This window comes from Cetorhinus maximus, chromosome 19 (assembly GCF_964194155.1).
Source record: "Cetorhinus maximus chromosome 19, sCetMax3.hap1.1, whole genome shotgun sequence".
Taxonomy (NCBI): domain Eukaryota; kingdom Metazoa; phylum Chordata; class Chondrichthyes; order Lamniformes; family Cetorhinidae; genus Cetorhinus; species Cetorhinus maximus.
In genome coordinates, this window is record NC_135897.1 from 50,367,949 (window position 1) to 50,382,310 (window position 14,362).

Here is a 14,362-nt window from a genome sequence, read left to right on the forward strand (position 1 = left end):
GCATTTAGATTGCTTTAGTATAAAAAAGCTTCAGGCGACAGTAGTTTTGCCAACTCAGGTTGGGCGAACTCTAGACAATTTCATCACATGGCTACTTGCCACCACCCATCCCACCCTTTGCCACCGCTATTCTCCCACGCAGGACTTGAGCACAAAAATCAAAGCTGATACTCCAGTGCAGTACTGAAAGGAATGCTGTATTGTCAATGTGCCATCTTTCAGATAAGACATTAAACTGAGGTTCCATTCAGGTGGACACTACTTTGAAGAAGAGGAGGAGAGTTATCCCTGGTGTCCTGGCCAATATTTATCCCTCCATCAATATCACAAGAACATATTATCTGGTCATTAATATATTGCTGTTTGTGGGGGCTTGCTGAGTGCAGATTGGCTGCTAAGATTCCTAAATTACAACAGTGACCACACTTCAAAAGTACCTCATTGGCCTGTAAATCCCTTTGGGAAATCCTGTGCTCTTGAAAGGTACTATATAAATGCAAGTCTGTCTTTCATTTTAATTGACCATGTCCATTCATGGGACGCAGCACCTTCCCACCCCAATTAGAAAACAAATCATCTCTTTGCTACCTGATTGGATAATTCTTGATAGTTAGTCAAGTATTCTTTTTTCCCCCAAGTTCAATATTTTTTTAACCAATAAAAAAATAAAAATCTCTCAATTTTTTAAATGTACCTAGTTTTGTTCCAGGCTGTGTGAAACTGCGTCCTGGAGATTAATCTTTAAACATTGGAGACTCCAAGACATTCCTGAAGGGTTTTCAGCTCTAGGCCACAGTTACAGTATTTTCTCCTTTTAGAAGGGCAATGCTTTGGTGAAAATGTTTTCAGCAAAAATGCTTTTCATTTGCATGCACATAATGTGATAAGTGATGAAAATGGTACAAGGCAAAATGTCTGACAATTCATGGAGACCACAGGCTATATTATCAGATTGCAGCAATAGTTTATGCTGCAGTTGTAATGTCAATTGGTGTAAAATGATTTTGGAGTAATGCACAAAAGTACTGGCATGCAGCCTGGGGTCTTTTACTGATCTGAACCTGAAGTGCACTAAATTAGTCAGGTAGGTCCAGAAGGCCAACTCACACTTACCTTAGTTTGTTCTTAGTACGATATAATCCTGTAGGTACATAACTGACCAGACAGTATATTAGACTGCATGAATGTTTTAAAAATTGTACGGTCAACCTTTAGTGCTGATAGAGGGACAAAAATTCCACCTGCCCTTTTCAAACATTAATAATCAGTCTGTTGGGGAACAGAGTTCTGCAAATACATCCAACGGTGCACCCAGTTATGGCTTACCTTCATATGACCTTCAGTAAAGTGTAGTTACAGAATAATCCTGTCCGACCTATTTGCACAGTTAACAAGACAAATGCAAAATTGAAAGCTGCAGTATAACTGAAGCTTAAGCGTTGAGATAACTAAATGTAATCTTAGAAAATTCTTTCGAATTAATCCATTTGTTCCTATGGGACAGATTTCGTGGAGCACAATGCATGAATGCATTCTCATTACTAAACATTCACAAGGCAGACGTATTGTGATATTTTACAGTAAAAGAAATGTATTTTAATCTTTGTTATAGTACTTATTTGAGGGTTTATTAAAGCAAGTAAAGTATATGAATTTTTGTATGAATTATATTCTATTAAGGCTTGACAAAACTACATGCATTGAAATTCACTAAAATGAGCAATCAATATATGAAATGTGAAGGCTTACACTTTTTAAAAAAGCTTCTAACTTTCTCGATGAATGTTTTATTTATTTTTTACTGTATGAAGAATATTTAATTATTCAAAATTGCAATTACTTTAGGTGAAAATATTAGGAACATGGGGCTGAATTTTCCCCATTGGGGGGGGAGTTAATGGGCGGGCGCGTACAGGTGCGCTTCCAATTGGTGCCCCCGATCGGAGGCAGACCGTCATTTTATGTCGCCCAGCAAGACGTCCACACGGAAGCGCTATGTGTTTCCTGTGCGGGGGGTGGGGGGGGGGGATCCCAAAATTGAGAGTGCGCTCTTTCGTGCATGTGCACTCATCTCCCTGAGGCTAAGTGCAGCCTCAGGGAGATGGTCTGTAAATGTAAAAAAGGCAAAAATAGAAAATTAAAATTTCCCTTACATGTCCCCTCATGTGACAGTGTCACATGAGTTGGGACATGTCCATAATTTTTACAAAATCTTTATTAAAATGTTTTAAAGCCTATGAAACCTCATCCCGCCCGTGGATGAGGTTTCCTGTTTTTTCTAGTTCCCGCCGGGGCTCCTGGCCTGCCCGCCAACCTTAAGGTTGGACGGGCAGGTCCCTCAGTTACTTCATTGACCCTGTCAATGGCCTCAATTGGCCATTGACAGGTTGGCGGGCGCAAAGCTGATTTTGCTGCGCTCCTGCCTTCCTGAAAATTTAAATCAGGCGCGGTGACGTTGGGAGTTCCCCCCGACGACACTGAGCGTCATTTTACGCATCGGCAAGCGGGCCTCGCCCCTGCTCGCCGACTCGTAAAATTCTGCCCATGGGAACAGGAGCCCCTCGAGCCTGTTCTGCCATTCATTGAGGTTGATCTGAGACCTAACTCCATTTACCCACCTTTGCCCCATATCCCTTAACTTAACAAAAACTTATCAATCTCTGTTTTAAAATTAGTAATTGATCTCTCATCAATTGCCATTTGCGGAAGAGAGTTCCAAACTTCTATCACACTTGGGTCAAAAAGTGTTTCCTAATTTTGTTCCTGAAAGGTATGGCTCTAATTGTTAGACTATGTCCCTAGACTCTCCACTCAGTGGAAATACCTTCTCCCAATCTACCCTATCTGTTCCGCTTAATATTTGAAAACTTGATTAAATCACCTCTTAACCTTCGAAATTCCAGGAAACAAAACCCTTGTTTGTTTAAGTTCTCCTTGAAGCTTAATCCTTGAAGTCCAGGCATCATTCTAGTAAATCTATAATCCACTCCCCTAAGGCCAATGTATCCTTCCTAAGATGTGGTATCCAGAACAACTTGCAGTACCTGAGGTGTGGTCTAATGATTTGAATGGGTTGTAAGTGAGTGTCTCTTATTGGATTCTCCCAGAAACCCAAATCATGTCATAAAAAAGGTTGCTTTTTTGATTTTTTCACTTTTTCAATTGGGGAAAAAAGTAAATTATCTCTGTCACTTGTTCAAGGAGTACAATTATCTCTTGACATGCTAACCATTTAGTATATGATCACAGCTCGGGGCTCACAAAGATTAGACAATAAAGACTGAAAAGAAAGGCATAAGTATAATATTCACGAACATTGACAAATCTGAGAATTAGTTGGGTAAGAACAACCGCACATGGTACTTTGGAATAGGACATCTTTCAAAAATTCATGTTCTGAAGGCTCTTGTAATTCATGTTTACAGAGAGCCTGCCTCTGAATTCTGCCCCCCTCCTGCTGTACACATTCCCAGTTAGCCATCGTAACATTGCTCTTTTTCTCCACGTGGAGTCATAGAGTCATGGAGGTCTACAGCACAGAAAAAGGCCGTTTGGCCCATCGAGTCTGCGCCGGTCAAGCAAGTACCTGACTATTCTAATCCTATTTTCCAGCACTAGGCCCACAGCCTTGTATGCCATGGCATCGCAAGTGCACATCCAAATACTTCTTAAATGTTATGAGGGTTTCTGCCTCTACCACCCTTTCAGACAGTGAGTTCCAGATTCCCACCATCTTCTGGGTGAAAAAAATTCCTCCTCACATCCCCTCTAAACCTCCTGCCCCCTGGATATCAATCCCTCCACCAAGGGGAAAAGTTCCTTCCTGTCTACCCTATCTATGCCCCTCATAATTTTATACACCTCAATCATGTCCCCCCTCAATCTCCTGCTCCAGTGAAAATAACCCCAGTCTATCCAATCTCTCCTCATAACTAAAACTCTCCAGCCCAGGCAACATCCTGGTAAATCTCCTCTGCACTCTCTCTAGTACAATCACATCCTTCCTATAATGCAGATTCCAGAATTGCACGCAATACTCTCGCTGTGGTCTAATCAGCATTTTATACTGTTCCAGCATAACCACCTGGCTCTTATATTCTATGCCTCAGCTAATAAACGCAAGTATCCCATATGCCTTCTTAACCACCTTATCTACCTGCCTCACCGCCTTAAGGGACCAATGGACATGCACACCAAGGTCCCTCTAATCTTCGGTGCATCCCAGGGTCCTACCATTCATTGTGTATTCCTGTGCCTTGTTTGTCCTGCCCAAGTTCATCACCTCACACTTATCCGGATTAAATTCCATTTGCCACTGATCAACCCATCTGACCAGCCCGTCTATATCCTCCTGTAATCTAAGGCTATCCCCCTCACTATTTACCACCCCACCAATTTTCATGTCATCCGCAAACTTACTGATCAACCCTCCTACATTCAAGTCTAAATTGTTTATATATACCACAAATAGCAAGGGACCCAACACCGATCCCACTGGACACAGGTATCCAGTCACAAAAACACCCTTCGACCATCACCCTCTGCTTCCTGCCACTCAGCCAATTCTGGATCCAATTTACCAAATTGCCTTGGATCCCATGGGCTCTTACCTTCGTTATCAGTCTCCCATGCGGGACCTTATCAAAAGCCTTGCTGAAGTCCAAGTAGACTACGTCAAATGCAGTGCCCTCATCTACACACCTGGTCATCTCTTCGAAAAATTCAATCACATTGGTCAGACATGACCTCCCCTTTCAAAACCACGCTGACTGTCCTTGATTAATCCCTGCCTCTCCAAGTGTAGATTAATTCTGTCCCTCAGAATTGCTTCCAATAGTTTCCCCAGCACTGAGGTTAGACTGATTGGCCTGTAGTTCCCTGGTTTATCCCTTCCTCCCTTCTTGAATAACGGTACCACATTGGCTGTCCTCCAGTCCTCTGGCACCTCTCCTGCGGCCAAAAAGGTATTGAAAATTATTGCCTGCGCCCCTGCTGTCTCCTCTCTTGCCTCACTCAACAGCCTGGGATACATTTCATCCGGGCCTTGAGATTTATCTACTTTTAAGCCTGTAAGACCACTTAGAACCTTCTCCCTTTCTATGCTAATTTCTTTAATTATATCACAGTCCTTCTGCCTGATTTCCATACCCACGTTGTCCATCTCACTTGTGAACACCGACACAAAGTATTCATTTAGAACCACGTGTATAAAATGTTTCATAACCAGGGAACTTTCAGATGCAAAACATAAAGTTCTTCACTATTATCAAGTTTACTAAAATAAGCTGAATATTTGGGCTCATGACTAATGAAGCTCTGTTACTCTGTACGAAACCATCATGGATTCCAGCCCCACATCAGGATTTGAGCCCATAACCTACACTGGCATATCAGTGCTGCACAGCTGCATTGTCCTTTGGATAGCATGTTAAATGGAGAATCCTGTTTGCCTGTTCAAATAGAGATCCATGACTCTGTTCAAAGAAGAGCAAGCATGTTCTTCCCGAGTGTCCTTGTCAACACCACCAGAAAACTGATTATCTGGCCAGTTTACCCATTGCTATTTGTGGGACTTTGTGTGCAGTTTGGTTGTAGGAGAAAAAAGATTGTGGGTCTTGACTGTCAATGTCACTATGGTGTTGGGAGCATTACTCACAAGCTGGTTTGCCGACTTGCCAGTATAATCATCCTAGCTCTTATAAAGTGAGAATAACAGAGAAGATATAAGTTATAATATGTCATTTCAGAAGGAAGAAATACAGAAGAAAATTTGTCAATGGATTATCCATTTTGAGTAAACCAAAAAAAATTATTTTTATGCATCATTAAACTGTACACTAGTTAGCATTGACTCAGTGAGTGCACTCTCACCTTTGAGTTAGAAAGTTATAGGTTAAAGCCAAATTCTGGAGAGTTGAGCATGTTATGTAGACTGACATTTCAGTGCAGTATTGAAGGAGTGCTGCACTGTTGGAGGTATTATCTTTTGACTGAGACATTAACTGGCAGCCTGGATGCAAAAAATCCAATGGTATTATTTATAGGGGAACATGGTATCCTGTTGGAATCTTGTCCAAAATTTATCCCTCCACGAAGAGCACCAGAAACAGATTATCTTATCACTTATTTAATTGCTTTTTGTGGAGCCTTGCTGTGCACAAATTGACTATTACATTTGCTTACATTACAGTGGTGACTACACTTCAACAGTAATTCATTGACTTTGAAGCACTTTGGGAGATCCTAAGGATGTGAATGGTGGAATATAATTGTAAGTTCTTTCTAATTTATTACGTGTTGCATTTTTGCATACAGATAAAAGACCTTACATTTGTATTTGAGGACTGTTTTGTGAAATACTAGCACAAATCGAAACACTGACAATCAGCTTAAAATGCTAATGGTTCGCATGTATGAAAATGAGCTATTTGCAATTTTCTTACTCACTCTTTGGTTACTGTTAAGTCAGGTGCATTTTGTGTGACCTCAATTCAAACTTAGCTGAGCCTGTCAGTATTTCTGGGGTTAGCTCGTGTGTTGGATAAATACTGGACAGGCCTGCAGCTTGGAAGTCCACACTGGCTCACATTAAGGAGTAGGGAAGTTGTGTGATTCTGCAAGTTGTAAAGGACAGTGGCAGTACAAACTCTGACAAAGTTTAGGTTTGCTGGCTACAGAAGTGACTGACCTTCCAATGGTACAACACTGCTGCAATATGTATTTTTGTTAAAACTTATCTGAGGTCCCAGGACGTTGATGTTTCCTTCTTTTCTGATTTGAAGGCGCAGCTTTGTAGTGTCATGGGTATCCTATTCCCAGGGTATCTGGCCGGCTTTCAGCCCCATCAGGCGATAAAGATTTAATTATAATGTTACTTCCCTATCACTTATATCCAATTTAAATGATCATGCTTGCTTCAAGCAAAAGCTTCTTGCCCATGCTGGGTTTCCCAGGAAATGTGTGTCAACCACGAAAAGAAACTTCAGCAAAACTGGGGCATTACTCAGAAGTAAATTGGCTCCATGGCGTCCATTCCCTGGTGTGTCAATAACAATTTTGAATGTAATAATTAAGATAACCGATTCATAAATGCTGGAACCAGGCATTTGGTGTACCCACGGATTCCAATTTAGGTGCAGTCAGAAGTGGCAAAGAGCATTTAAACATTGTGACACTGAAGGACGGGTTAATTCTTGCAATTCAAGGTTTTTTTTTGGAGAACATAAATGTGTATACTTTGCATGTCTGTGCAAGGGGAAAATTGTTATGGCCTGGATCTTCTGCGAAGAGGCAATCACCATCGGATTGTTGCTCTGCTTGGACTTTTCCACACCTTGACGCTGCTCCACATTTCTTGCTGGTCTTCTGAGCTCGGCTTCTCTAGAAATGCAGACTGCAACTTCCATCGGAGAACTCCATTGTAGCACTGTAGCTTTAGGGGGAAGACCAGACATGCCCCCTTTTTATGACAATAGCTGCCATATGGTAAGTTTAAATGTCCAGTGTGAATGTTAGTGAAGGGATGAATGGGTGGGTGGATACAGGAGTGAATGGGTAGAGCAGTAGGATGGGTGGGTAGTTGAGGTGAGTGGATAGGGCGGGTGAGGTAAGTGGGTAGGGTGGCAGGTGAGTGAGGTGGTATGTGGGTAAGGTGGCAGGTGAGTGAGGTGGTATGTGGGTGAGGTGGTATGTGGGTGAGGTGGCAGGTGGGTGAGGTGGCAGGTGGGTGAGGTGGCAGGTGGGTGAGGTGGCAGGTGGGTGAGGTGGCAGGTGGGTAGAGTGGCAGGTAAGTGAGATGGCAGGTAAGTGAGATGGCAGGTAAGTGAGATGGCAGGTAAGTGAGATGGCAGGTAAGTGAGATGGCAGGTAAGTGAGATGGTAGGTAAGTGAGATGGCAGGTGGGTGAGATGGCAGGTGGGTGAGGTGGCAGGTGGTTGAGTTGGCAGGTAAGTAATGTGGCAGGTGGGTAGGATGGCAGGTGGGTGAGGTGGCAGGTGGGTAGGGTGGCAAGTATGTGAGGTGGCAGGTGGGTGAGGTAGTGGGTGGGTGAGGTGGCAGGTGGGTGAGGTAGTGGGTGGGTGAGGTGGCAGGTGGGTATGGTGGCAGGTACATAGGGTGGCAGGTGGGTAGGTGGGTGAGTGTGTATGTGAGTTGGGCATGGTTGGAGGGGGGCAGTCACGGATTCAAGGGGGAGTTGCAGAGGTGGTCAGTGTGAATTATTGGTGAGTCAGTTCTTTAGTTATCCAAGAGTTAGACTAGGAGTTTTTTGTCTCACATTTCCTGCGTAACAATCCAGGTAAGTACCGTAGAACTGGTCAAAGTCTCCGATTGTAACTCAGTGATGGGGACATTTTCGGAGGGACCCAGGGAGCAGGGGAATTGTTCTTAAGAAGTTCAAACTTTTCAGGCAGTTCCAACAGATGTCAGCGCTTTGGAACTTCCATAGGGTTCTGTTGCATGTTTTGGGCCATGTGTCTGGTCTCCAATGATCTGGAGACTGGAAGTCTGGGCCTATGTCTTCCAAATAAGGCAGCCATTGAATTGAGAATCAGAATACACAGCATCTCTTTTTTTCAAAAAAAATCTCTAAGGTACAAATGTAAAGTAAGTTGTTATGCTATAATTTTCTGTTAACTTGACAAAAAATCTATGAAGTGATTCAGTTCTATTTTTGCCCTAGTAATCAACCAGTCACAGAGCCAGAATGAGATACTTCATAGCCTCACCTGCTGTCTGTGTGTTAGTTTCCTTGAGGACAGGTCCAACTGTGTTGATGTAAGATCAAGCCCATTTATATCTGTGGTTGGATCTATTTAACGGAGATCACCATCTTGCCGATCATGTTGCTTGGGGGAGGATATCCCTGAATAGCTTACAATAGAAGTCCTGACCAAGATCAAAAATGAAGCCTGATCTATTTATTAATAAATACTATAATTTCCTAGGGCAATATGTTTGTAGCATCAATTAGCTACTTGTTTAGTTATTTACATCAGTTGTAGACTGATTTTGTTAGAGTTAATCCCTTCATTCTATTTCACATGATCGATTTAATGTAATTCGTTATACCAATTTTTGTTTTACCTACCACCATGTATTAATCAGCAGCCTTCTGGCTATTCAGGTGACCCATTCGTATAGCTGTGCTGATAGTTCAAGAAAGTAGTCCACATAGTTAACTTGCTTGGCTTGTCTTTCCCCTTTCTTTTACCCTTTTATGTGCTGCTTTAGATGCTGGGGCTGGAAAAGTGCAGTTGAGGCAAAAGATCAGCCGTGATTGCATTGAATGGTAGATGCAGTAGGCTCTACTCCTGCTCCTATTTCTTATGTTCTTATGTTTACTTGTTCAACAAAGACCAGCAACACCTATATACTTTTCATATAATTGCTGCAAGGGGCTTGTGTGGTTATAATTATGCTAAAATACTGTATAGTCCCTGTCTGTGACTAAGTAAACTTGTCATCATCAGGTTGAATATCAAACCTGGTAAAGGAATGGAAAGAATTAGGTGAAGTTTGTATTAATCTGCATCTTGATTAACACTTCTACAGGAAAGCTACTTGGTTAACAAATTCCTCCAGTATGGAACTGATTATTTACTTTGAGGGCCCGCAGAATCAAATTTACTGTGTTAGAACAGTATGAATTAGGAAATAACATTAAGTGCAAAGAAACACAAATTCTGTTTTGTAATTAGTTTAATTTATAAAATATTTCAGGATTCCAAATGTTCAATGCCGTGACTCAAGTAATAAAAAAATGCTATCTACCTTTAGGTTAGGACCTGTTCTATCCTAGTAATGATAAAAGTAACTACTTTAAACATTTAGTGATACTTTTAACTTGAACTGTATCCGAGGTTAAGTCAAGACATTTGTTAATTCAGGGTGACTCAACACAAACGCACCTTATTATCAATGTCCTTTTTATTTACTATTCTGTCACTAGAGGGAAAAGTAATACGTGAAGGAAGTAATTTCCTGATCTTTAGAAAAAATAAGTAATTTTCATTTATATAGTGCCTTTCATGATCTCAAAATATCCTAAAACAATTCACAATTAAGTATCTTTAATCGCTGTTGTAATGGCAAATGTAGCTGGAATTTGTACACTACAAGGTCCCAAATCAGCAATTGGATAAATGGTCAGATAATTTCTTTCAGTGATGTTGATTAGGCAGAGTGAAGTGCTGCTCTTCAAATAGTGGTACACAATCTTTTATGTGTACAAGAGAGGGCCTTATTTAATATATAATTTCAAAGATGCCACTTCTGACAGTGCAGCACTCCCTCAGCACTGTACTGAGATCTCAGCCTTGATATGTACCCAAGTTTCTGTAGTGGGGTTTGAAATCATGATCTTCTGCATCAGAGCTGAGAGTATCACCGCTGACCCATGGCTGGCACTATATCTTGATTCCTGCCTTGTTATTTTACTCTATGTAGTTGTGAGATCTTACAATTAATTTTGGCCAAATGTTTTTTTTAAACGCTGGACATCTGAAATCCAGCTTTCGTAACTGTTTAGTTTCTCTTATATATTTATGGTACCTGTTGCATTTTATCTCACTTAAACATAAATATGAAGATGTGATGATTTTGGAATAGTTTTCTCTGAATTCAAGTTTTGAAGTAATGAAGTCATATGGCTGAGAGGAGGTTGCTTTTATTGTATGAATGGGGTATTCAGTTGTTTCCTGCCAGCTGGCTGTCTCCCATGAGCAACTTCACCATTAGGATGATGGACAGATGCAACCACCTGGAAATGGCATGCCAAAAAACTCCAACCTTGAGTTGTGTCATTGGCCTAGGTAATAGGAAATTAATACAGTGGAAGTTGGGAGTTTTGTCCAACATAATCACAGTGGTGTGTCACATAAATAGGGAAGTGTCACCTTAGGGTCAATGTGAAAATACGCATTGAAAATACAAATTGAAAATGTCCAGCTTGAAATACTCCATGTTGCTGTCAACTGTGGGTTACTGGGGAATAGGTCATATGATCCCCTTTTCGAATAAATGGCTGCCAATATTTTGTTGCCGGAAGTGAGCCAGTCATTGGTCTATTTATTTTCTGGAATAGAATTTCCTAAATGTTCATGTAGTTCCATTTCCTCTAATTCAGAGAGTTATGTATAAAAGCAAAGCAGAAGGGAGAATTGGAACCCTATTTATTGATTGAATCAAAACTTCATTTTTTAGCCTGCTAGAACTGACCATTGTTTGACCCAAACCTAAGACCCTAAAGGTGGAACCTCACAGAGCTATTGAAGGTAAAGGGCCAGTTGTTATATGATTCCCTTCAGGGTAAACTCTCAACACCTGGAAAAGACTTTTAACTTAAAAATTTACAGTGTTAAATTAAGAAGGTTTGTCTTTTGATGCTGGTGTAATATTTTTAAAACCCTTTTAGGATTTAAAATCCTGCATTCTCTGTTGACTCTTGAATAATGTTGTATCAAGATCAACCGTCTAGAGTTTACATAAAAGTTTTCACAGCTTGTCACTACTTTTTGTGGGAATACACAATGGGAGATACTTAATTGTACTGAGATTTATGAATTGGTGCCCTAAGCCTTGCATTCATCCAACATGTTTAGTTCCTGGCCTGAAATTATTGTACGTAATCTTCTGTCTGATTCAGTTTGAACTCGTAATTTTGTGGTTCCTCAAAATATTCACAAATGTATTCCAATAACTAAACATTGGGTAAGTAAGATTTTTAAATCATTGTGTTGTATTTTATAACTGGCCATGATGCCAAATATGAGATTTTTCTTCTGTCTAAAATTGCTTACAAATATCATTTTCTCTCTGCAATTATAAAGTTTCATTTTTTCTTGGGTGCGTTGCATTTAGAGCTCTGCATATAATTTGTGAATTTGTGTATGAGTATTCTAACTGAAGGTGAGCTATCTAGTAAATCAGTTGACAGGCAGTGTTTGATTTGTCTAAATACGGTTTGTCTAGGATACTTTCAATCAGCATTTAGGATTGTGACCACTTGATTATGTGTAACTGGTAACAATCTGAACTGCTCAACCATTTACTCATCTGTAGCATATGTCCATGATAAGTCACCTATTTTTGTCTTCTGAGGTTAGTCAATAGATTTGAGTTTATAAACAGCACTCTTGGCTAACCTTCTGAGATATTTTTCACCAGTAAACTGACTGATGAATAACCCTCATTGTATACCATTTTGATGTGCTTGGGAGAAAGAAACACCACTGTATGATTCACAAATACCAGAAAAAATGGAAAATAAGCATTTAGAACTTCAGCATTATTATTTAAAAAGAGTGAAAACTATGTAGTGAAATTATAAATATCTTTATAAAGAACTTGATAATAGTTTTACAACACAAAGAAAATCTTAAGATAAAAGCAAAAAAACTGCGGATGCTGGAAAACCAAAACAAAAACAAAAATACCTGGAAAATCTCAGCAGGTCTGACAGCATCTGCGGAGAGGAACACAGTTAACGTTTTGAGTCCGTTGAAGAGTCATACGGACTCAAAACGTTAACTGTGTTCCTCTCCGCAGATGCTGTCAGACCTGCTGAGTTTTTCCAGGTATTTTTGTTTTTGTTACAAAGGAAATCTTCCCTGCTTGGATGTATGAGTTAGCAAGGAGCTATTACCTGCAATGTTCTCTATTTTTATTGTTTGCCATTCTGAGTAAAACTTGCTGATTTTGGATGCAATTTGTAAATCTATAAACTACTTGTGAGCAAGTGCTTTTCAGTAGCATATAATGCAGTAATATCCAATGTTTTTTTTAAAGCTATCTGCTGATTTGATTTGCCAACTGATAAAATTGAACTATTGAATTTTGGCCCCATACTCTGGAATGGCCTTTACTGATCCTGCTTCCTTGCTACTTTTCTCCTGTCCCTCAAAAGCAATTTCTTGCCTATTGTCACAGTGGTTTGAGCGATTATTTTTGCAGCTAAGTCTCTTGCTTTTCTTCTGCCCCAAGATTCGGATTGTATGGTGGTGTTCAAAATGTTAAGTATTTGTTTTTTGACCATAAGGTAGCCTGTGAATAGAATAAAAATGGTATGCAGCTTCCAAGAAAACTTTGCAGTACAGAATGTTTTCTGTCTTGCTATCAGAAAATTCTTTAATATTTAGTGTATCGGTAAGGTTGCAGCTCATATTGATAACAGTTGATAAATGTCAAATGCCACAGTTATGAAATGTAAGTATGTTGAGAGCTGAAAAGAACATTCAGAATAACTGGTTATTGAGTCAATACTGCTAAGAACGGGGAGAAAAAACAGGATTGAAACTTGCTTTTAGTACGATTGCTTTCACATCTTTTGTCCTCACAGAGACATAGCTCAACATTTTCCCCCTTAATCTCTCGATTCCCAAAGAGCTTCATTATAGAGCTACAAGTGAAGGAATTAATTAGTGCAGGCAGTATGCTATCGGTTTTGATGCACCAGAGTCTAGCTGCTGACTCGCTAGAGCATGAAGAATAACACTGTGGGTTGCAGATATCCAAAGCTCATAGTGAAAGGACTATGGTGATATTTGTGTTTTCTTTCGTAAATCCAATCCATTTCTTATCGTGTATTAGTACACAAAATGCATATGGGGGCTGATTGTCTCAAACCGGCAAGCTTTCACCAGTGTTCAAACAACCCAATTAACCTTTGTATTACTACATTTTGTCAATTAGATCCAGTCTTCTGTTCAGTTGTCATCCTGATTTCAGCAAAAAATTGTCATTCTATTTGAAATGCAGGGCGTCTGGAAAAAGACGATCTTCCTGCCTTTTATAGTCCACTGGATACTACTAGAACTAGGCTTGCTATCTTAAACAGGAGGAGCTGAAGCTCAAAAGGTACTAAGTGAGAAGGGGGATGGGGCATTTGGTTTAAGGCAATGAATAATATGAAAACTTTATCATATTTTCTGCATGTGGGAACCAGAAAATAAAGGAAACGCTACCTTTGTTTGGAGCTCCGTCCTGATGTACGTTGTTAAATTTGTAATGGTTTCCAGTTGACAAATATAACCTTACACTGAATATAAATGGGTCTTGCTTTTCCTTTCATGGAGGAAGTTTTATATTTTAAAATGTTGATAAATTTTGACTTTTTTTTGGCAAGTTGGTTGTTGAATTTTGGAATTTTTGACCATATTTCAATGGATGGATTTAGAAAAGAGTTGTATTTAAATGTTCTGTGAATATAATGCCCTAAAAACCCAAGCTTATAAAAATGCTGTGAAACAAAGGTGATTAAAATGCAAATGATCAAGGCCATCAATTTAATACCCTAAATTTCAGAAAGCAACAAACAATTTTCAGCCTATTTTGGTAATTGTGTTTACCCTGGAACCTGAGATGT

General features: G+C 40.0%; 1 protein-coding gene across 6 annotated transcripts in view; it reads left to right on the plus strand.

Annotated features, from left to right (window-relative positions):
- Nucleotides 1-14,362, plus strand: part of naaladl2 (N-acetylated alpha-linked acidic dipeptidase like 2) — a 955,971-nt gene that overhangs the window by 112,238 nt on the left and 829,371 nt on the right. For 4 of the 6 annotated variants that reach the window (XM_078563827.1, XM_078563828.1, XM_078563830.1 and 1 more), the window contains one exon: nucleotides 6,191-6,271. The exons of the other annotated variants lie outside the window; for them this stretch is intronic. In XM_078563827.1, the coding sequence (XP_078419953.1) occupies nucleotides 6,256-6,271 (16 nt within the window). In that variant the 5' untranslated portion in view covers nucleotides 6,191-6,255. The remainder of the gene's footprint in view (nucleotides 1-6,190; nucleotides 6,272-14,362) is intronic. 6 annotated transcript variants of the gene reach the window in all.